Here is a 22,448-nt window from a genome sequence, read left to right as displayed (position 1 = left end):
AATACTATTTAGTTTTCAACTCGATCCAAATAAACCTTTGAGATAAAAAAATGTAGTAGGAGGTAAGAGCGGAGCAAAATACTCCGATTGGAATAAAGTCTGAACACTGGGTCAGCAATGAAATTTATTTCACAGCTAACTATGATTTTGTGCTCTCTCATATTTTAATGCGGGATCTGTTTATTGGTTCATGATGTTTAACCGTTTTTTTTTGTTTAGAAATTCTTTTTTTTTAACAAACTTTTTTTCTTTAAATTATTTACTTTTGATTCAGTATGAAGCGATTTGCCGTCCTTCTAATTTCTGCGTTGTTCCTTATTCAATACAATTTATCGATCCGCCCTGTTTGATATCTAACAGCTGTTAATATATATTTAGGATAAGTTAATAAACATCGATTACAAGATAACTGAAATATCTGGTGTCGATAGAAAAAAATCGGGGTTTGCTCAACTTTAAAAGTTAAAGTTCTTGCAAAAATCGACCACCGTACGCTACCGAATTTAACAAGCTTGCAGAAATGTGTGCCATATAAAGAATAAATCTATATTCCTATATGTATGGTTGTAAGCAAGTATGGCGCGAACATGAAAATGAAGCAGTCACGAAATTTGTATATTCTCCGCATGCCTCTCTACCATTTACTAACCTGCTCATTCAAGTTTACATCTTATCTATCACCTCGTCATCTACCCATTAAAACTGAACTTACCTTGCTTACATAATGCGATTCGCCAACCACATCATCAAGGTCTTCATCATCGGCATCCTCATTGTCATCCGTTTCGGCCAACTGTGCAGCATCACTAAAACGATTATTTCTGCCTTCACTTACAAAATTTCTTTGTTGTTGTTGACTTGCATGCTGCTCATAAATATCGGTCACGCGGTAAGTAGAGTCATCACCAACACCACCACCATGAATAGCTCTACTGCCACTGCTACTGCGTGGACGTGGCCGTGGACGTGGTTGTACTTGTACTTGTCGTCCTTCCGCTGCCATACAAGTATTTGTCTCAATACGTTCCTCTTCCAACTCGCCATTTCGCATATTTTTTTCATTATGCCTTTGTACAACCTCTTGTACATGCACGCCCTTTAAGGTCTTGTCCTCATCAGCAGCATTATGCTTTGCGGTTGTATCTGCATCCGTACATTCACAAGGTGATGACAAATCACCACTAGAGATACCACTCGATAAGCTGGATGTATCCCATTTGCGTGCTGTAACATTCGCCTTTGTGTTAATCTGTTGTTGTTCTAGTGGTTGTTGTTGGTGATTGCGATGCTGCTGTGGCATATGACCGTAGGAAGTATCTATGGTAAGATAGCGATATTTACGAGCACGTCTTGCACGCGGACTGGGTAGTTGAGTGGCAGCGCTACGTTCCACAAACGAGTGGTCATCAGTTGGCGTCTTTGAGCGCACTTGTATTCCACCACGCGGTGTGGGTAAAATATTTTCTTCAAAGAATTTGCGTACATTACGTACTATTTCAGGGTTCGGTAGCTCCTCCTCGTAGAGTTCACGATTAACGCGCACGGGTTGATAGAAGAAATGCCGCTTAATGCCACCTGATCCGCTGCCGTTAGTAGCGCCACTACCAACTTCATGACCGCCAGTAGTGTTCGGGCCAAAACCGCCAAACAATTTATCCCGCCCGCTCGCGCCTTCTATAGCATTATCCGCTTTTGCATTCGCCTGCACCTTAACATTCTGCTGGTGCTCAACTTTTCTCGCATCTGACTCTTTACTCATCGCTATATTTTTGTTCGCATTTACGCTCTGTGTCATTTTCTCCTTTGCGCTCGCTGTTGGCGCTCCTGCTGCTATCGTAAGTGGCTGTTCAATCTTAGTACGCACTGGCTCTACGATTACTACGTTATTATTTGCCAACAACTCTTGAAAGCTATACTCCTGCAAGTATTGTATGAGTCCATCGAATTGCGCTTCTTTCTTGCTACGCGGCACCATATTGCTGCGCAGTAGCTGCTGAGATTTGAGTACCTTGTAACGTATATGATCGAATTGTGGTACGCCATTGACATCATTAGCCAATGCCGCTGCATCTGCAGAATCGGGTGGCACAGTGCTAACAATAGTGGCTGTCTTATCGCCTTCAAGCTCAACTATTTCAATAGAAGGCATAAAACTGGCGAATTCATCATGATGCGCGAAGTTTGGTGGGCCTAGTCTGGGCGGTTTGCTTAATTGATTAACTGCTCTTGCTTGAGGTTGTCCCTGTATCTCCGACGCGCCTAAAATGAAGTGGCGCGGTTCGGGGTACGGTTTTTCCTTTACAGGTTGAGGTTGTTGCTTATTTGAAAAGGGTTGATGCTGCCTAGACTGAGGTTCCTTTTCGGGCTGAGGTCGCTCTTCGATCTGTGATTGCTCCTGCCGCATTTGAGCACGCTGCTGATTTAATTGAGCGTGTTGTTCGACTTGGCATCGTCCTTCACATTGTCCTCCTTCATCACCTTGACTGCTGCTTGTCACTGCTTTCTTTAGTTCATTAGCATTTTTCTGCTTATTTCCAAATTCCGCCTGCCATTCATCATTCACTTGCTGTCGCCCTTCATCGATCTCGTCGCGTTCGTCACGTTGGTCGTTTTCTGCTTGTTTATGTTCATTCTCCTCATTTTTGGCTAATTTGGACCAATAATTGCGCACTGCGTCAACCTTTTTCAAATATTCACATTCTGTTTTTCTACCTTCGTCTTCATCTCCTGCTCGCTTCGTCTTCATCCCCCTGCCAAATATGTCTGCCCTTCGTTTGCTATTATCTACGACGTGTAAAATTTGTGGTCGCGACATTTTACTGCCTGCGGCCGTAACGGCGCCTTCTTTACTACGACGGCGGAAAGAATCGTTCGATGTGAGGACTTTAATAGGACGTGCTTTGTAGATTTGTGTGCTAAGTACGCGACGTTCTTTTGATTTTAATGTTAGATTGCAGTAATTTGTATTGTTGCTGTTGTTCCTGTCGCCAGTTTCGCTGAGCTTAGTCTTATTTTGGTTTTTTTCTTTATTTATATTTTTACCTCCTTGTTGTTGTTGTTGCTGTCTACAGCAATAAAGATGTTGCTGTTGTAATGTATTGAAATTTGTTTGCTGTTGCAGACGTTTTGGCTTCGAGGGCACACGCTTCAACGATGCGACTCGTTGTGTATGCGTGCTAACAATTGTTGATTTATCTCTAACGCTTTTATCCTTCTTTTCCTTTTTCTCTTGTCTTTTTATCGTAACATCCGCAAAGACGTTGAGCTTTTGTAGCTTGGGCGCCGGTGAGTGCGTGTGCGCTGTGCTCACCGATTCTTCTTCATCTGCTGCGTCTTCTATCTTCACCGTGCCACTATTTAAACTGTCGTCCTTTTCGATTGAGTCTTCCTCGATTATATTATTCTGTGCATCCGTCACAATTATGCGAAATTGACTCACACAAGCGCTTACACGGAAATCAGTTACTGGCTGTGAGCTTGCGTCTATTTGGCATATACGCGCGGAGCCTGTAAGCTCTGTGATTGCAGTTGCTCCGCTGTGTTGTCTACGTCTTTGAGCTTTAACTTTGATTTCTTTTGCTCGTCTTTCTATTAGTTTACTAAAATCTTCTATCTCCACGTCAGGCGCGTCTTTTGGTTGCTCTAGATATTCGCTCGAATTTGTTTCGAGTGAGCTGCTATTGGAAGCGTCGTTGGAAGCTTCCTCTGCAGTGGGGGGATTTGTTTGCACTTGGGAACTTTGATTTGCCACTACCACTTTAGTTTCTTTTTCTATTTTCAACTCTTGCTTATGATCTTCCTTCACCTCCTCCGCTTCTCCCTCTTTCTCGAGAGATTTGTCCGATAAATTATCGGGATAAGTTGTGGATTGTTCTTTTATTTCATTCAACTCTCTCTTCTCGCCTGCCTCTTTCTCTTTTCTTACTTGTTTCTCTTCTCTCACCTGTTTTTCCTCTCTCACTTGCTTCTCCTCTTTCTCCTCTTTCACCTCCTTCACCCCTTTATCCTCTCTTACTTCTTTCTCTTCTCTCAACTGTGTCTTGTCTTTCAACTCCGTTTCCTCTCTCACCTGCTTATCCTCCTTCGCCTGTGTCTCGTCTCTCACCTCCTTGTCCCCTATCAATTCTCTAACTTCTTTCCCCTCTCTCTCAAGATCGCGCAACTTGAAACTTTTCTTTTCTTTGTCCTCTCTCTTCTTCTCCTTGACTACATGTAACACATCATGCAGCTCTTGATATTCTTTCTGTCGTGCCTTTTGATGCGCACGACCAAATCTCTTAATTGAGTCGTAAATTTCTTCACTTGTCAAAATTTCCTCTGCGCGTTGTTGCTTTAATTTGCTCTTATTTGCACTGTTCTCTTGCAGCAATGTCGTCTTCGAGCTTGCGGTACCATTCGCATGAGTTGTTACCTTATCCTTTATACCCTCACGCACCGCATAACATTCCTCATTGATTTTGTTGTAGTTTATGTTATAGGTAGATCTCAATTTCGCATCAATACGTTCGGACACTTTAAGACTTTGTCCAATATTTACGTCCGGCAAACTGTGGTATTGATTATCACTTAGATTTGTATGCGGAAAAGGTAAATAAGTGAGCGAGTCAGCAGTGGACTGTCGTTTGAGTGTCGCTTTTGTAAGTGTTGTGGTACGTGGAGCAGTATCTATGGGATCCAAAACACAGCTACGTACTTGCGTGCTGGTTTCGTTGTATGTGCCCAAGCTCGAGCCAGTTGTATTAGTTGCTTGTGTGTCGTTGTGACGCTTCCACTTACGTTTTTCTACGACAGACAAGATTTTCGGTTTACTGGCTGCACTAGATGTGATGCCCACAGTAGGTTGTGAGCTGGAGGAATTGTTAGATGTTGCTGGTTTAACCGTGACCGGAGTGTGTAAGCATCTAATGGTAGTAGCGGCAGTGGATTTTGTGATGGAGGCGCATGATGTGGCTGCTAATGTAGATGTGGATGTAGTTATTGACTTAGCTGTAGGCGCAGATTTGGATGTGGGTATCGACTTGGACGTTGATGTGTGTGTAGCCGTCGTTGTCACTTGGGTCGTTGCTAACGTTGTCGCAGCGCAAGCGGATGTTGATGTGTCTATGCTAGCGGTTGTTGTTATCGACGTCAAAGAGCTCTGAGCTCTGTACGTGTCTGTGGTTGTTGAGTTTGCGGTTGTGCTTATTGGTAGCAAAGTTGATGTGTGACCTACTTTCAATATTTGCGTATATAATGTTGTTGTACTTTCAAGTTTTTTATTTGCTTGCTTCTTTAGCTCGTCGTTATGCGCTTTTTGCTCCTCGCAGTCTCCCTGTTCAATTTGTCCTTGTACTTCTTCTGTATTCTCAAATTTTTCAATATTCTTGTTTACCGTTTCTACTAAACTAATTAATTGCTTTTCCTTTGGCGCTGCGTGCTTTTCAATTTCCGCTTTTTGCCATATATTAGCACAGCCGCTATCAACTATCTCACTCCTACACACTTCACTTCCGTCGAGTGCTTGCACTAGGTGTTTGCTACTCTTTTGCGGTTCATAGATAATATCTTCTATAGAGAAATGCAACAAAGTTGAGGTTTCGCCTGTATCTTCAGCTTTGAGTTTAGCGGTGAGATGTGTTGTATGCGCGTAAGCTTCACAGTTATTATCGTCTGCATTTAACGTACCTTCCGAACTTTCCTCAGAGGACAAGTACACTGAGTCGTAGGCTATGAGTTTCTCAAGATTGCCGCTTAGTGCGCGTGAACGTTTTAACGTGCCTTCTCTGCTAGCATCAATGTCTGCTTGCGCGTCCTCCTCCTCGTCTTCCGCTTCTTCTTCAGTAGTTTCGAAACGTGTGCGCGTTGTTGTTGTTAAACTTATGAGCTCATAGCCTTCTTCATCACCTTCAAAATCTGCGTTTTTCTTATAAATCTTTTCGATTCTCTTCAAATCGTACTCTTGCTCTGATAGTGATGCGCTATCTGTCTGATCATCTGAATTGCTAGTTGTTGTCTCTGGGAATGCGCTACTCTGACTATTCTCCTGATAAGAATCAGATGCGTTTTGTTGAGGGTTTTGCAATGAGTTATTCAAGCAACCGCGCTGTTGTCGACGCGTTTGATATATGCGCGGTTTCTCGTTCGCTATAAAGCTTACTGCCTCTTCAAGCGCTTCGAAATCCAATTGTTGTTGCAGCTCTTGATTTTGATGTAATGAATTTTTAAAATAATCTGAATTCAAACTCTCCAAATCGCTTTTCTCATTATGCCAAGGATGTAATTGTTCAACCAGACCCAATGTTAGCGCATCCAAACGCTTTAAATTATCATAATAGTCAATGGCCTCACGTGACTGATGGGATGGCTGTGACTTTTGCGTTTGCTGTGATGGGGACTGTGGCAGCAGCTGCGTTTGCGTTTGATTACGTTGATTATGCGTTTGTGCTGATTGCGACGCAGTCGTTGGACTTTGCGTTTCATGTATTGTTTGAAGGTTATCGTAATTGCCACTGTCACTTGCGCTATGATGACGATGATGATGATGATGACGTTGCAGTGCGGCAAGGTGTTTGTGTCTCAAGTCGTTATTGTGTTGTAAGCTCGTTTCACCTTCATACCCTACAAGCTCTTCATTCGTATTCAAATTGTTGTTACAACTAATGCTGATGCCACTGCCACTGCAACTACCACTACTTTTATTATTGTGATGACGATGATGATGGTGATGATACTTGTTATTGCCGTTGTTGCTCTTGCCGCAAAGTAATCTGTGGGGAAAATGTCATCAGAATTAGTAGTGTTGACAGTAATTGTGTGATGCTACTGATTGTTATTGTTTCAAATTTCTTTGTTTGAAGTGGTGTCAGTGTAAATGTACTTTTTCTAGTCTGTATTAAATATCTTAGTAAACGCTTAGATGAAAATTGATGGGACGCGCAGTGAACGCTTAAACAATAGCACACAAAAAACTACAGTAACAAAAACAAAGAAACAGACAAACGTTGCCTCAATTGAAATGCATTTAAGATTTGCGTGCAGTCTACATCACAATTTTGTAAAAGAAAACTAAAAATTAGTGATGGCTTGACTAAACAACGATTTGAGTCAGGTATGTGGGGGAGGTGGTTCGAGAAACTTAAGTTTTTTTTTTTGTTTTTTTTTTTTTAGTTTCAATGCACGCAACGAAGGTGAAATCACGTTACGTTTCAATCGCTTTCTAGAACTTGGGCATTATCTTTATGAGTTAGTATTTCGATTGTTATTGGTGTTCATACATACATATTAGGGTGGTTTTAACTCATAGGATAGATAAAAATTGAAGCTTGTTTAGATACCTCATTTAAGTTTTAATTTTTGGTTTAGGGTCTATTTTGACCATTTTCTCAATAGACACTTAAGGTATAAAACTGAAATTTTTTTATCTTAAAGATATACACATTAGGGTGGTTTTATCTCAAAGGGTAAACAAAATCTCAGAATATTTTTGTTTGTTTTTGTTTCATTTTGTTAGATTTTAAGATTGCCAAAGTTTGAGCACAATAAAAAGATGTTAAGCCATGCCGCCAGTGTAAAGCCTGGTTTAACACCCCAGAGCGTGTTTAGCACCAAAACAAGACCTATACCTCATTGAAAATCTATTGAAATACGAAAGCATTGACAAAGAAATGTTAGAAAAAGGAATTTTTAATAAAAGTTAATAGCCTTGAATATTGTAAATTGTTAGATTTATTGAGCTAGAATGCTTCACAGAATAAAAAATATATGATCCATATGTCCTTGATGACGACTTCAGATTGAAGTCGAAATATCGACCAAATAAATTATAAATGAATATATAAAAAAAAAAAATAAGTTTTATTCATTCTTCTAGCTCAACAAATCTAACAGTTTAAAAAAAGGAATTAACAAAACGATAAATCACCAAATCTTAACAAATCAAGCAATATTTTTATTGCATATAAAATATTATTAGCAGTATCGCCTTTAATTTGATGTATGACACGGGCAAATAGCTTTAGCCGTTCGAGAGATATGGGTCGCCGAAGTCATCAAACTGCCAAAAAATCGAGATTTTCAAAACTTTGAGGCCCGGGTTAACATCTTCCAATTGTGCTCAAACTTGGACAATCCTAAAATCTAACAAAATTAAACATTTTAGGGGGAGCTCCCAAAAAAGATCCGACATCGATTTTTTTAGAACTACCCTAATACATATGTATGTATGTATGTACAGCTGCAACGAGAATATAGCAGTTCCAATTTTTATCAAGTTTCGTCAATTAAATTCTTACTTTAATAAGAGTTTTCTAAATTTTATGAGTAAGCATTTTTGTATCCCAATCAATTTAAGAATAATTTTTTTCCGAAGGGTGCTTTAGATTTGCTCGAAAACAAGAGGAAAATCTGAAGCATTATTCGAAAAAAAAAATTGTTAAAAATCAATGCGAATTTTCATAGACCTACAACTTTTTCATTGTTAGACTTAAATTCATGGAGCTGCAAAAATGGATACTTAAAAAAATTCAGCAAACTCTAATTAAGAAGTTGTGCAAACTATAAATAGAGTTGGGCTATTAACATTTTGACAGAACTTAAGGAAAAAATCTGAGTATTAAAAGGAATTGCCAAAGCTATATTTATTGTGAACATTGCCTGAAACTATACACAAATAAAAATTCATTTCTTTTTTATACCCATACCCTTGCAGGAAATGCAAAAGTGAAATTATACGATTTTTAGCTTTGACTTTATCGTCAGTTGTGGGTTTGAGGGGGGAGGGGGGGCGAAGGGGCGATCGCCCTCCCTCCGACTAGATTTTTTTTCCAAAAGTTATTCGAAACAAAATTTTTTTAACGAAGTCAGTGAGTATCAATTTTCAAATAATATTAGCGCTCAATAGTAAGAATGCTCATGCAAATCAGTCCAATGCTCAGAAATATTTGCGCTGTTGATAACATACTGAATATAACCTTACTTTATTGAATAAAGTTTATTCAGAATCTTGTATGATATAAGAGAAGATTTTGTAACTTTCCTTGATGCGTTCGATTCGATCCGAGATAAGGATATTATAAATGGAGAAAAAAAAAATGGCAGGTGTAGCCTTGGCACACATAGTGATTTAATAATTTAGGACTACCCTTCGAAGATTGCGTTGGAATTGGAACGGATGGATGTTCTGTAATGACATCAGAAGTTAAGGGAGCTGTGCAGGAACTTATTAAAATATGTACTAATGCTAATCATTGTCCGTGTTTCAACCATTGTCTTAATAACTCGCTTGCGAAAACGACGAAAGTTCTTCAAACAAAGGATTGTATTGCGTTGATGAAATTATCAGTTTTCCAAATCAGTCTCCGAAACGTACCATAGTTTTCAAAAAACATCTGCAGGAATCATTAAGTGGACTATGTGAAACGCGCTGGTCTGAAAAACATAATGGTATAATGCAGTTTGAAGAAAGCATCACAAAAATTGTTGCTTCGTTTCAAGAAATTTCTACTTGGCAAGATTCAACAACAAGTTCAGAATCAAGCTTCTGAAGCATTGAGTGAGACTTTGCGAACATTAAAAAACCATAGACTTGAAGCGGGAAGTCGTTTTTCGTGACTTTACAAAAAAACAGTCGCTTTAGCAGATGAGTTGAAGTTTGATATTGTCCACCCACGAATTGCTAAAAAGCAAATACATCGAGGAAATTACACTCAGACGCTGAAGAGTATTATCGAAAAGCAATTTATATACCTTTTCTTGATCATATCATTCTTAATTTACAAGGTAGATTACCTGAAGATACATTGCAAGTTTTTATACTCAGTTGAGCAGTTGAGTCCGTCCGTCCGTCCGTCTGTCCGTTAACACGATAACTTGAGTACATTTTGAGGTATCTTGATGAAATTTGGTACGTAGGTTCCTGGGCACTCATCTCAGATCGCTTTTTAAAATGAACGATATCGGACTATAACCACGCCCACTTTTTCGATATCGAAAATTTCGAAAAATCGAAAAAGTGCGATAATTCATTACCAAATACGGATTAAGCGATGAAACTTGGTAGGTGAGTTGAACTTATGATGCAGAATAGAAAACTAGTAAAATTTTGGACAATGGGCATGGCACCGCCCACTTTTAAAAGAAGGTAATTTAGAAGTTTTGCAAGCTGTAATTTGGCAGTCGTTGAAGATATCATGATGAAATTTGGCAGGAACGTTATTCTTATTACTATATGTATGCTTAATAAAAATTAGCAAAATCGGAGAACGACCACACCCACTTTTAAAAAAAAAATTTTTTTTAGTCAAATTTTAAAAGTTAATATCTTTACAGTATATAAGTAAATTATGTCAACATTCACCTCCAGTAATGATATGGTGCAACAAAATACAAAAATAAAAGAAAATTTCAAAATGGGCGTGGCTCCGCCCTTTTTCATTTAATTTGTCTAGGATACTTTTAATGCCATAAGTCGAACAAAAATTTACCAATCCTTGTGAAATTTGGTAGAGGTTTAGATTCTAGGACGATAACTGTTTTCTGTGAAAAAGAGCGAAATCGGTTGAAACCCCGCCCAGTTTTTATACACAGTCTACCGTTTGTCCTTCCGCTCGGTCGTTAACACGACAACTTGAGCAAAAATCGATATATCTTTACTAAACTCAGTTCACGTACTTATCTGAACTCACTTTGTATTGGTGTAAAAAATGGCTGAAATCCGACTATGACCACGCCCACTTTGCCGATATCGAAAATTACGAAAAATGAAAAAAATGCCATAATTATATACCAAATACGAAAAAAGGGATGAAACATGGTAATTGTCTATTGACGCAAAATATAATTTTAGAAAAAAACTTGGTAAAATGGGTGTGACACCTACCATATTAAGTAGAAGAAAATGAAATAGTTTTGCAGGGCGAAATCAAAAGCCCTTGGAATCATGGAAGGAATACTGTTCGTGGTATTACATATATAAATAAATTAGCGGTACCCGACAGATGATGTTCTGGATCACCCTGGTCCACATTTTGGTCGATATCTCGAAAACGTCTTTACATATACAACTAAGGGCCACTCCCTTTTAAAACCCTCATTAATACCATTTAATTTGATACCCATATCGTACAAAAAAAATCTAGGTCACCCCTGGTCCACGTTTATGGCGATGTCTCGAAAAGGCGTCCACATATAGAACTAAGGCCCACTCCCTTTTAAAATACTCATTACCACCTTTCATTTGATACCCATATCGTACAAAAAAATTCTAGGTCACCCCTGGCCCACCTTTATGGCGATATCTCGAAAAGGCGTCCACCTATAGAACTAAGGACCACTCCCTTTTAAAATACTCATTAGCACCTTTCATTTGATACCCATATCGTACAAACAAATTCTAGAGTCACCTCTGGTCCACCTTTATGGCGATATCTCGAAAAGGCGTCCACCTATAGAACAAAGGCCCACGCCCTTTTAAAATACTCATTAACACCTTTCATTTGATACCCATATAGTACAAACAAATTCTAGAGTCACCCCTGGTCCACCTTTATGGCGATATCTCGAAAAGGCGTCCACCTGTAGAACAAAGGCCCACGCCCTTTTAAAATACTCATTAACACCTTTCATTTGATACCCATATTGTACAAACGCATTCTAGAGTCACCCCTGGTCCACGTTTATGGCGATATCCCGAAAAGGCGTCCACCCATAGAACTAAGGCCCACTCCCTTTTAAAATACTCATTAACACCTTTCATTTGATACCCATATAGTACAAACAATATCTAGAGTCACCCCTGGTTCACCTTTATGGCGATATCTCGAAAAGGCGTCCACCTATAGAACTAAGGCCCACGCCCTTTTAAATTACTCATTAACACCTTTCATTTGATACCCATATCGTACAAACAAATTCTAAAGTCACCCCTGGTCCATCTTTATGGCCATATCTCGAAAAGGCGTCCACCTATAGAACTTAGGCCCACGCCCTTTTAAAATACTCATTAATACCTTTCATTTGATACCCATATCGTACAAACAAATTCTAGAGTCACCCCTGGTCCACCTTTATGGCGATATCTCGAAAAGGCGTCCACCTATAGAACTTAGGCCCACTCCCTTTTAAAATTATCATTAATACCTTTCATTTGATACCCATATCGTACAAACAAAATCTAGAGTCAGGCCTGGTCCACCTTTATGGCGATATCTGGAAAAGGCGTCCACCTATAGAACTAAGGACCACTCCCTTTTAAAATACTCATTAACTCCTTTCATTTGATACCCATATCGTACAAACAAATTCTAGAGTCACCCCTGGTCCACCTTTATGGCGATATCTCGAAAAGGCGTCCACCTGTAGAACAAAGGCCCACGCCCTTTTAAAATACTCATTAACACCTTTCATTTGATACCCATATTGTACAAACGCATTCTAGAGTCACCCCTGGTCCACGTTTATGGCGATATCCCGAAAAGGCGTCCACCCATAGAACTAAGGCCCACTCCCTTTTAAAATACTCATTAACACCTTTCATTTGATACCCATATAGTACAAACAATATCTAGAGTCACCCCTGGTTCACCTTTATGGCGATATCTCGAAAAGGCGTCCACCTATAGAACTAAGGCCCACGCCCTTTTAAATTACTCATTAACACCTTTCATTTGATACCCATATCGTACAAACAAATTCTAAAGTCACCCCTGGTCCATCTTTATGGCCATATCTCGAAAAGGCGTCCACCTATAGAACTTAGGCCCACGCCCTTTTAAAATACTCATTAATACCTTTCATTTGATACCCATATCGTACAAACAAATTCTAGAGTCACCCCTGGTCCACCTTTATGGCGATATCTCGAAAAGGCGTCCACCTATAGAACTTAGGCCCACTCCCTTTTAAAATTATCATTAATACCTTTCATTTGATACCCATATCGTACAAACAAAATCTAGAGTCAGGCCTGGTCCACCTTTATGGCGATATCTGGAAAAGGCGTCCACCTATAGAACTAAGGACCACTCCCTTTTAAAATACTCATTAACTCCTTTCATTTGATACCCATATCGTACAAACAAATTCTAGAGTCACCCCTGGTCCACCTTTATGGCGATATCTCGAAAAGGCGTCCACCTGTAGAACTAAGGCCCACGCCCTTTTAAATTACTCATTAACACCTTTCATTTGATACCCATATCGTACAAACAAATTCTAAAGTCACCCCTGGTCCATCTTTATGGCTATATCTCGAAAAGGCGTCCACCTATAGAACTTAGGCCCACGCCCTTTTAAAATACTCATTAATACCTTTCATTTGATACCCATAGCGTACAAACAAATTACCCATATCGTACAAACAAAATCTAGAGTCAGGCCTGGTCCACCTTTATGGCGATATCCGTAAATGGCGTCCATCTATAGAACTACGGCCCACTCCCTCTTAAAATACTCTTTAGTACCTTCCATTTGATACACATGTCATACAAACACATTCCAGGGTTACCCTAGGTTCTTTTTACTACATGGTGATTTTCCTTTATTTTGTCTCCACAGCTCTCAACTGAGTATGTAATGTTCGGTTACACCCGAACTTAGCCTTCCTTACTTGTTAATCTTAATTTGCTACTCCCATCGCGAATCATCAAAGATAATACCCTGCAAAAAAAAAAAAGAATTTGTCTAAAGAGCTTGTCCAAGATCTTGGTAAACGATACGCATCTCTTATTGGAGGAAATAAAATTAATCTAGATGGAGAGTACGAAGTCTGGTCAGAACGCTGGTCTGATATGCAACACAAAAAATCAATTCAACTATCAGCTGAAAAAGTTTTAAATGATTGCAGTGAATATGCGTTTCCATCAATAAATGCTCTTATCAAAATTCTGGCCACGCATCCAGCTAGCAATGCTTGTGCTGAAAGGAGTTTTTCGACACTTCGCCGGTTGAAAACGTGTTTACGGTCCACAATGTCCCAGAACAGACTCACTGGTCTTGCACTTTTAAATACCCATTTCGATATTGAGATTGATATTGTTCATATAATTGAAAGATACATATGTAAAAAAAGGGAAGCATAGAATTAAATTTACTGTGTGAATATGAACTATGCAGAAGTTAAAAATGATGTCAAAAAATTGGATGTACTATTGTTAATTTGAATAACCAAATGAAACCAAATATGTGTATGAAATTATTAAACGATGCAAAAAATACTAATAAATTTACCCCTAAAAAATAACGGTCTGCTATACGTTTCCCTTGTTGTTTTGTCTTGCATTTTCACGGATAAAGTATCTTGATGTGAACTTTGTTCAAAACATATCAGCTATTGGGAGTAACAATTACTGACTGAAATAGCCCCCCTCAAAAAGCAGCCTGGATCCGCCACTGTTCATCGTCAGTACTTAGGTAGTTAGAATGACTTAAATCTATGTCGTTTTGATGCCATGAAGTTTAGGTAAAGCTAGAAGGATTGTACCAAGAAGTTTTGCTTCCAGGCCGACAATTAGGTCATCAAAGGGGCCCAAAAAGGGGAGAAACCCTTTTTATACTAGCTATAGCCTCATTCGAGCTTATATACCTTGACAAGATAATTGAAAAACGGTTGACCTAGAACAGCCAACTTCCTTCTACTTAGTACCAGACAGTAATGCAGAAGATCCTGCATGCTTTTCTCGGCCTCAAAACATCAGAAACTATGGCAGTAATCATAAGATTCGATGTCCATCCTAACGAAGTGAGCAACTTTCAAACATTGGCTTGTGAAAACCCCTTCCTTTATATATAGAAAGTCAAAATTAACCTTGACCACAGCACATTTGGCCTGCTTATAGAGTTTGTACTCCAACAGAATTTAAAAAAGGCCATAGATATAACTACCGAATCATTTTTGGCAAGAATGTGTGCGATCGCATCGCGTATTGCTAGCAATTCCGCTTGATATACGCTACAATCGTCAAATATCCAAAAGGGAATATCTAGTCTCAGGTCTGGTTAAAACATATGACCCCCTCTTACCTACCGCAAAAGGTATGCATATTTCGGAGCGGGATAACTTCTCACCTCATTATAAGGAGCCCTCATTAAATTGCTTACAAGATCCAACTAACTTTTGTGTGTTATTTTCAGAGTTCACACTTTAATTGCTTTCTGTCTCTCAGAAAATACTATGCTAAAGTACATAGCAAGACTACTATGCTAAAGTACATAGCAAGACGACGTAAGTTTAAATGGCGTAGACGTACAGGACCAATATAGGGAGGAAATGCCATTTTATCCCAAGCAGTTTTAAAATTGATCTTTAATCCCTGGGCAGGAAAACGCATAAGAAAGCTTCACCTCTTACAGAAGAGCTTCCCACCACCCTATTAAAATTTAATACAAGGCACGATATGTCTACGAATTTTGGCCGAGCTTTAACCCATTTTCAATTTTTCCTACAAATTGGCGAGACGGGGTTGTTGTCGTTGTAGCGATAAAGGCACTCCCCGAAGGCCTTGGGGAGTTTTATCAATGTTGATGGTCCTTTTCCGGATACAGATCCGGTACTTTCCGGTAACAAGCACCATTAAGGTACTAACCCGACCATCTCGGGAACGTTTTGATATGACCACATGAAACCTTCTAGGCCATACCGCCCTCCCACCCCCTAGATCCATAAGGAGCTTGGGGTCGCCAGATGAGGTTGACAATTGACCACTGGAGAAGCTATATATTGCGCTTGCAACCCCTTGAAAGGGTTGCGGCCTTGAATCAATTTGGTATTTTAATCGCCTCTTATAACAGGCATACCGCAGGTATATTCTAAGCCTCTTAACCAGCTAGGGTGGCGGGACGGGGTCCTCATTGTCAGTTGTCGGTCGTCATAGTATCTACCTGACAATAAAACAGATTATGACATTTCCTGGTACCATCTCAACTAAACAAATGTCTTTCATATTTTATTTGTTTCCAAAAACTATTACAATTTTTGTGAGAGCTTAAAAATTAGAGATGATTGCCACAAGCTATAAGTTATATGATACAAATTGTCAGTTGTTTATCTCGCCAACGCGCATATCGTCATCTTCATAAGAATAGGTGCTAAGTCAACCTTTTACACAAATTTAGTTTTTAATGCAGTTCGATAAATAAATTTAAATTATATAGATTGCAAAATGAAAAAAATTTGTTTTTTCCTTTCTTCTGGCAATGATGTGCAAAAGTGCTAAGTCAGCTGTTGTCAAAAAGAGCGCGCTAAGTCAAATCGCACGCCCTTTATTGTAGTGTACATAAATTGCACTAAATTAATAATTTGAGTTATTGTTTGACTTGAAAAAGGTAAGAAATTATTATTACTTAATGCAACAAAGAACTTTCTACAAAAAATATTATTTAATAGAAGAATGCGATGAAAACTGATGACAATAATTACAATAGCTATGCAGCAGGTGTCTGCCTTCAGTGCACCGATGATGAAAATTATGGAATTGAATCTGTTGATGAAGTAGTTGGACTGGTGCCGTATGGGTTCAATAGAGATTCTGATGATTCTTTCAATATACCGATAAGCTCTAAAAAGCGACGGAAAAGAAAGCAAGAGGGGAACAGCGCATGGATTCAAATATCAAATAAAAAGCGACGAGAAAAAGGCAAAAGCTTCCATGGAAAACAGAGGAAAGATGGGGTGTGGAAATACAAAATATACAAAGATTCCAAATCATTAAAGCCAAAGTGTAAATGCAAACAAAGAAGTGGAAAAGCTGCAATGAAATGCGCAAGCGTTACTGATGCTCAAGGGCAGGATATATTCAAAGATTTCTGGGACATGGACTGGAAGCAAAAAAAAATATATGTGAGTATGTTGGTACATTCTGTAAAACCTTCCCATCTACGCAATCGTACCGATCCTGATGTATCCAGAAGAGTTGGCAGTTTGAAATACCATTTCAAAGTCAATAATGAAAATGTGCGCGTGTGCAGAAGTTTTCTTTTAAACACCTTGAATATTGGTCGACGGGTTGTTCTTAACTGGGTCAAGAAGCCTTTCAGCGGCCACACCAATGTGCCAAAAAAACAACTACAAACAAATCCGAAGAAAAAAAAGCCTTGAAATTATTTTTTGACAACCTTTCCTCAATGGAATCTCATTACTGCCGTTCTGGAACGCGAAAAAAAATATCTCTTGCCAGAATGGAACTCAAAAAAACATATTTATGATTTTTATTCAAAGGATTGGTGTGAAGCTCACAACATCCGGCCACTTTCGCTTACACAATTTCATTCTGAATTTGAAAGCAGAAATCTCAGTTTGTTTACACCAAAGAAGGATCAATGCGAAATATGTGCCCGTTACTCCCTCGGAAGTATTCCACACGCAGATTACACTATTCACCTAGAAAAAAAAGAAGAGGCAAGAATAGAAAAACAAAATGATAAAGCGTCAGAACAAAATGTTTTCACAGTGGATCTTCAAGCAGTGCTGATGGCACCAAGATCTAACGTTAGTAGCTTATATTATAAAACTAAACTGCAGATACACAATCTGGTATTTTATAATATTATTAACAAAAAAGGATATTGTTTCTTATTGAATGAATCTGAAGGAGGAGTTAACGCCGAAGAGTTCGCAAGCATTTGGGTTTGGTTTATTGAAAACAAGGTACTTCCTAGCCTTGATAATGAGAAGCGCATTAAAATAATTTTTATAGCGATGGGTGTGGTTATCAAAACCGCAATTCTTTACTCAGTAATGCGCTTATTAATACAGCCATAAAAAACAATATTGTTATCGAACAAAAAATATTGGAAACTGGACATTCGCAAATGGAGGCCGACAATGTCCATTCTACTATAGAGCGTATGATCAAAAAAAGAAATATTCATGTTCCTGCTGAATACATAGAAATATGCAAGACAGCTCGCAAAAAGCCATTTCCATACAAAGTGAATTATTTAACTTACGATTTTTTTCAAAAACTTCAATAAAATGGAATTTTATATGAGCATTTGTCCTGTACGTGGCAAAGGAGATGCAAAAGTAACCGACATACGCGCACTCCAATATAATGCAAATGCTAATATTTCTTTTAAGTTAAGGTTCAATGATTCGTGGAAAACTTTGCCACAACGAATGAATAAAAATGTAATTGCAGCGAAATGGTGCGATTTGGAGCAACTGTACCAAAACAGAAGACCAATCAGGCATAAAAAATACAATGACTTGCAATGCTTGAAACTAACATTGCCAAAAGATTATCATGAATTTTTATTTTAATATTTTATTTTTTTATGACTGATAAGCGGCAATTAATAAGACTGTAAAGTTATAATTTGTGATTCAATTATCTAATCCTTTACTTAATTTAATTTAATAATTTTTAGTTTTACAGCAACAAAAAGGACTGTGTATATGTAAACTTAAATTGTTTAACAATAAAGAAGTTCCTATTTATGTTTAAAACGTAAAGTATTCTTTTTATTTTTAGTGCTAAGTACAATTTTTTGTTCTTTTCATGTAGTAGAAAAAGTGCTAAGTCAATTAATAGCTAAATGGAAGCCATTATACGTTCTTTTTTTATTTTTTCTAATAAACATCATTTCACTGTCACTTAGCTTAAAAATGTGCATTTAAAGTTCTAGAAGAAAAAGCTTCTTTCAAAAGTTATTGAGTTTTGTTTGTCTCCTGTAAAATTTGAATTAAGTGACTTAGCACCTTTTCTTATGAAGCTAGCGATATGCTGCGAGCAGAGGACACTAGTCATCGGAAACCTCCGAAGCGTTTAAAAAAAAGTTAAAAATTCTAAATATTTAGCGACATTATTTTCACTCTATTCAAGAACCACCAGGACAGTCTTAGCTCAGTATATATCAGCAGTCGCTAGTACCGCCCGAGAGCTTCAAAAATACTCGAAATTATGCCTTGCTCGAAGGCTCCGATGTGCCTTCACTTTAGCTTCAAAGCAGTTCAGCTGACAGCGTTACGGTTCTTTTTTAATTAAAAACCGTAGCATTTCGTCAATGTTAAATTCGATAAATCAAGCAGATATCTTTTCCAACTCGGGTAACATATTTCAAAAGCTATTCACATATTCAAATCAAATCCTTCGACACAGTATTTCTCTAGAAAAAGTGTGTTTAAGTTCAAGTTAAAATCGCAGAACATTCACGATATATAAAAAACATGTAAAAAATATCGCGCCTCCTCGCTGATAGCAGTTGTTATGAATAGAGAGACAGCATTTTAAGGTGATGAGCTGGCATGCTTCATGTGTGTCAACACTCCTTGAGACTTATACGCGTACCTTCTACTACATATTCCCTCGAAGTTTGGAACTAAAGCTTCGTAAAACGGAAATATAAATACAGCCTCATTTTTTACCCCTATACTCGCTCTCAATGAAATCACAATATATAGACACAATGCAAGAAAGCGCTTTCGTATATTTCGCAATCGCTCAAAAAGCTATGTTAAACTATTCGGTAATTAAAGATCTCATTTGGACTAATGGTGTCCATAGTGTTGTCTACAATTAAGAGTATCCGAACTTTATTCAGGTGTGCCTAAAGGATTGGAAAGTCAGACTTCGGTCAGCAATCTAAGGTAGAGAATGAAAGCGGGGAGTTAAGGTCAGGGATACTTATAGGATAAAGCCTCATAATACATTAACATAGACCACTACACTCAATCGTACAACATCCACCTATAATTTGGAAAATATAAATAGAGCGGTTTATTAAATGTGTCTTCTCGGCAAGATGTAGACGAGCTATCGATTTGAAATCTATGTGGTATAAAGTGGCCAAAAATCCGTACTTATAAATATCAACATCGCATAACAATTTTTGAAAATTTTATGAGTATATTTATCCTCTAAGTCCTCATTTTAAAATACGGATCTCTGCAACAAGGAACTAATGGTACTAAATACTTCTAATTAAAATAAATTTGTAAAAAGTCCTCAATATACCATCCTGAAATTACTCTCACCTACATATTATGGATTGGGTTACTCTATGCTAAGCTATGGCATCAAGAGAAACTTAAACAAGTAAGGATGGAACTGTCTTCGGCTTTGCCCAAGACTTCATACCTTTCATGAATGGGGCTGAACAATAATCTCCAAATAATGCGCTGTATAAGATAAGAAATATATAGTGAACAGAAGTACATACCTAAACGATTTTAAGATAAATATAAAAAAATCGCAAAAAACCCCCTTATCTGAACGATCGGTTGTATGGGATATATATTATATATAGCTCCGATCGAAATGATTTTTACAGGAAATTTTTTAATGATATATTAGGATATATATCATCAAGTTTCACGTTTTCATAATGGAAACTAAGGGAGAAATGGCCAAAAATCTTTCTATCTGAACGATCGGTTGTATGGGATAGGTATATAGTATATACATATAGCTCCAATCAAAGTAATTTTTTCAGGAAATTTTCTATGATATATTAGAATAAATATCACCAAGTTTAACGTTTTTATATTGGAAATTAAGGGAGAAATTTCCAAAAATCTTTCTACCTGAACGATCGGTTGTATGGGATATATACTATATATAGCTCCGATCAAAGTGATTTTTTCAGAAAATCTTCTATGATATATTAAAACATATATCACCGAGTTTCACGTTTATACTTTCTAAATTAAGGGAGAAATGGCCAAAAATCTTTCTACCTGAACGATCGGTTGTATGGGATATAACTATATATAGCTCCGACCAAAGTGATTTTTCAGGATATCTTCTATTATACATTAGAATATATATCACCGAGTTTCACGTTTATACTTTCTAAAGTGCGGCAGGAATGACCAAAATCATCTTATCTGAACGATCGGTTGTATGGGAGATATATGTTATAGTGGTCCGATCCTACCGGATCCGACAAATGTCTAATATAATACAAAAATACATCATTGTGCTAAATTTCATTGAGATATCTCAAAATTTCAGGGACTAGTTGCAGACAGACGGACGGAGAAACGGACATGGTTATATCAACTCAGTTTGTCGCCCTGATCAATTCGGTATACTTAATGGTGAGTCTATCGTCTATATTTTTCAACGTTACAAACATCGGACCAAAGTTGTGTGTTTTCAATCAAAAGTGATGACCTCATAATGACATACCATGGTTAAGTCCCCGATTTGAACCCACTATCACTGATTACACAAAAAGTATTGCAGGATCTTTAAATGATATATGTGAATTGTTCGCTTTTGTTGTGCAATTCATAGAACACAAAAGGAAGTAAGTAAGTGTTACATGCTTCTTTTCTATAGCGCGAGACATGAAGACATTAGGTCGGCTATTCAGCATTGCCAATGCATAAAGTATTTAAGTGTGGACACTTTGTTAACAATGTCGCCAAAATGTCATACAAATAGTTTGTAATTCAGTTTACTTAGAAACTCTGTACGTGCTATTTCCTACAGGTACAATAAATACCATACAATGTAGTTAGCATCAAAAAAAAAAAATATGATTTTATGTATATTTTACATACGAAATAAAATGTGCCTTATTTTCTTCTATTCCGCCGGCACTGAGCATTCAGCAGCCAATGCAACATTCACAAACACCGTTTGATATCAATATAAAATGACCTAGAAAACGCTTCAAGTAAAATAGTTTGGGCGCCTAGTATAAAAATAATATTCAATGAAATAGTGCATCCGATGGAATTTTGGCTTGTTTGCGACATAAAGATGGCATGCATTAATGCGGTTGCATTTACATATAAATAAATGTAGATATATACCTGCAGATATCTCTGTTTGCAAATGCGCATAAATGTGCATAGATGTGCATTAGACTGGGTCGATTTATTAACCGATATCGCGCCAACGATTTTTCGATAGGATTTGGGCTCAGGAAAAAAAGTTCCACTACGCATACTCAAAAAATAATTTTCGAGCCTGCGAAATTTTATTTTTTACTTTTTTTCGACTTTGATTTTAAAGTTTTTTGTTCATGATCTACTAAAAACTTTTTATTTGATTGTAAAATTTTTATGTATACCAAAAACAATTTTTTTTTTTTTTTTCAAAAAACTGTTATCGACAACGCACATAGGTAGATTTTCAAGTTTTAGTCGGCCAAAAATATTTAATTGCCTATATCTTCTTAAAACTGTTTAATAAATGAAAAATTATAATAATTTGTGTAATTAATAGGTTATATTAAAAAAATGGATATTACACTGTGTAACACTAAAAAATTTCTGCGCAGAGAGGCAATTTTTCTTCTTGTACAGCAAGAAGAGTGTATCAAACTCTCTACCTAACCCCCTATCTGCAAGTATCTGCAGCTAAATTTAATGCAGTTGGCAAGCTAATTGGGCCAAGTACCATGTTCAAAACTAATTTTCACTTGGACGGACTTGAAACATAACAAAACTGGTTTTGAACACCAAAAATCAAAAAAAAGGAAAATTTTTTTAACATCCTAAATAAAACAGGTTTTTTATCAATTTA

General features: G+C 37.6%; 2 protein-coding genes across 4 annotated transcripts in view; one reads left to right on the top strand and one right to left on the bottom strand.

Annotated features, from left to right (window-relative positions):
- Positions 1–22,448, top strand: part of MCU (mitochondrial calcium uniporter) — a 472,202-nt gene that overhangs the window by 194,554 nt on the left and 255,200 nt on the right. The window lies entirely within an intron of this gene.
- Positions 1–22,448, bottom strand: part of jv (javelin) — a 147,991-nt gene that overhangs the window by 17,450 nt on the left and 108,093 nt on the right. The window contains exon 4 of the mRNA XM_067789148.1: positions 713–6,746. Within this exon, the coding sequence (XP_067645249.1) occupies positions 713–6,746 (6,034 nt within the window). The remainder of the gene's footprint in view (positions 1–712; positions 6,747–22,448) is intronic.

This window comes from Eurosta solidaginis, chromosome 5 (assembly GCF_040869045.1).
Source record: "Eurosta solidaginis isolate ZX-2024a chromosome 5, ASM4086904v1, whole genome shotgun sequence".
In the NCBI taxonomy this organism is placed as follows: Eukaryota; Metazoa; Arthropoda; class Insecta; order Diptera; family Tephritidae; genus Eurosta; species Eurosta solidaginis.
Note: the sequence above shows the minus strand (reverse complement) of the source record. Positions and strands in the feature narration are given on the sequence as shown.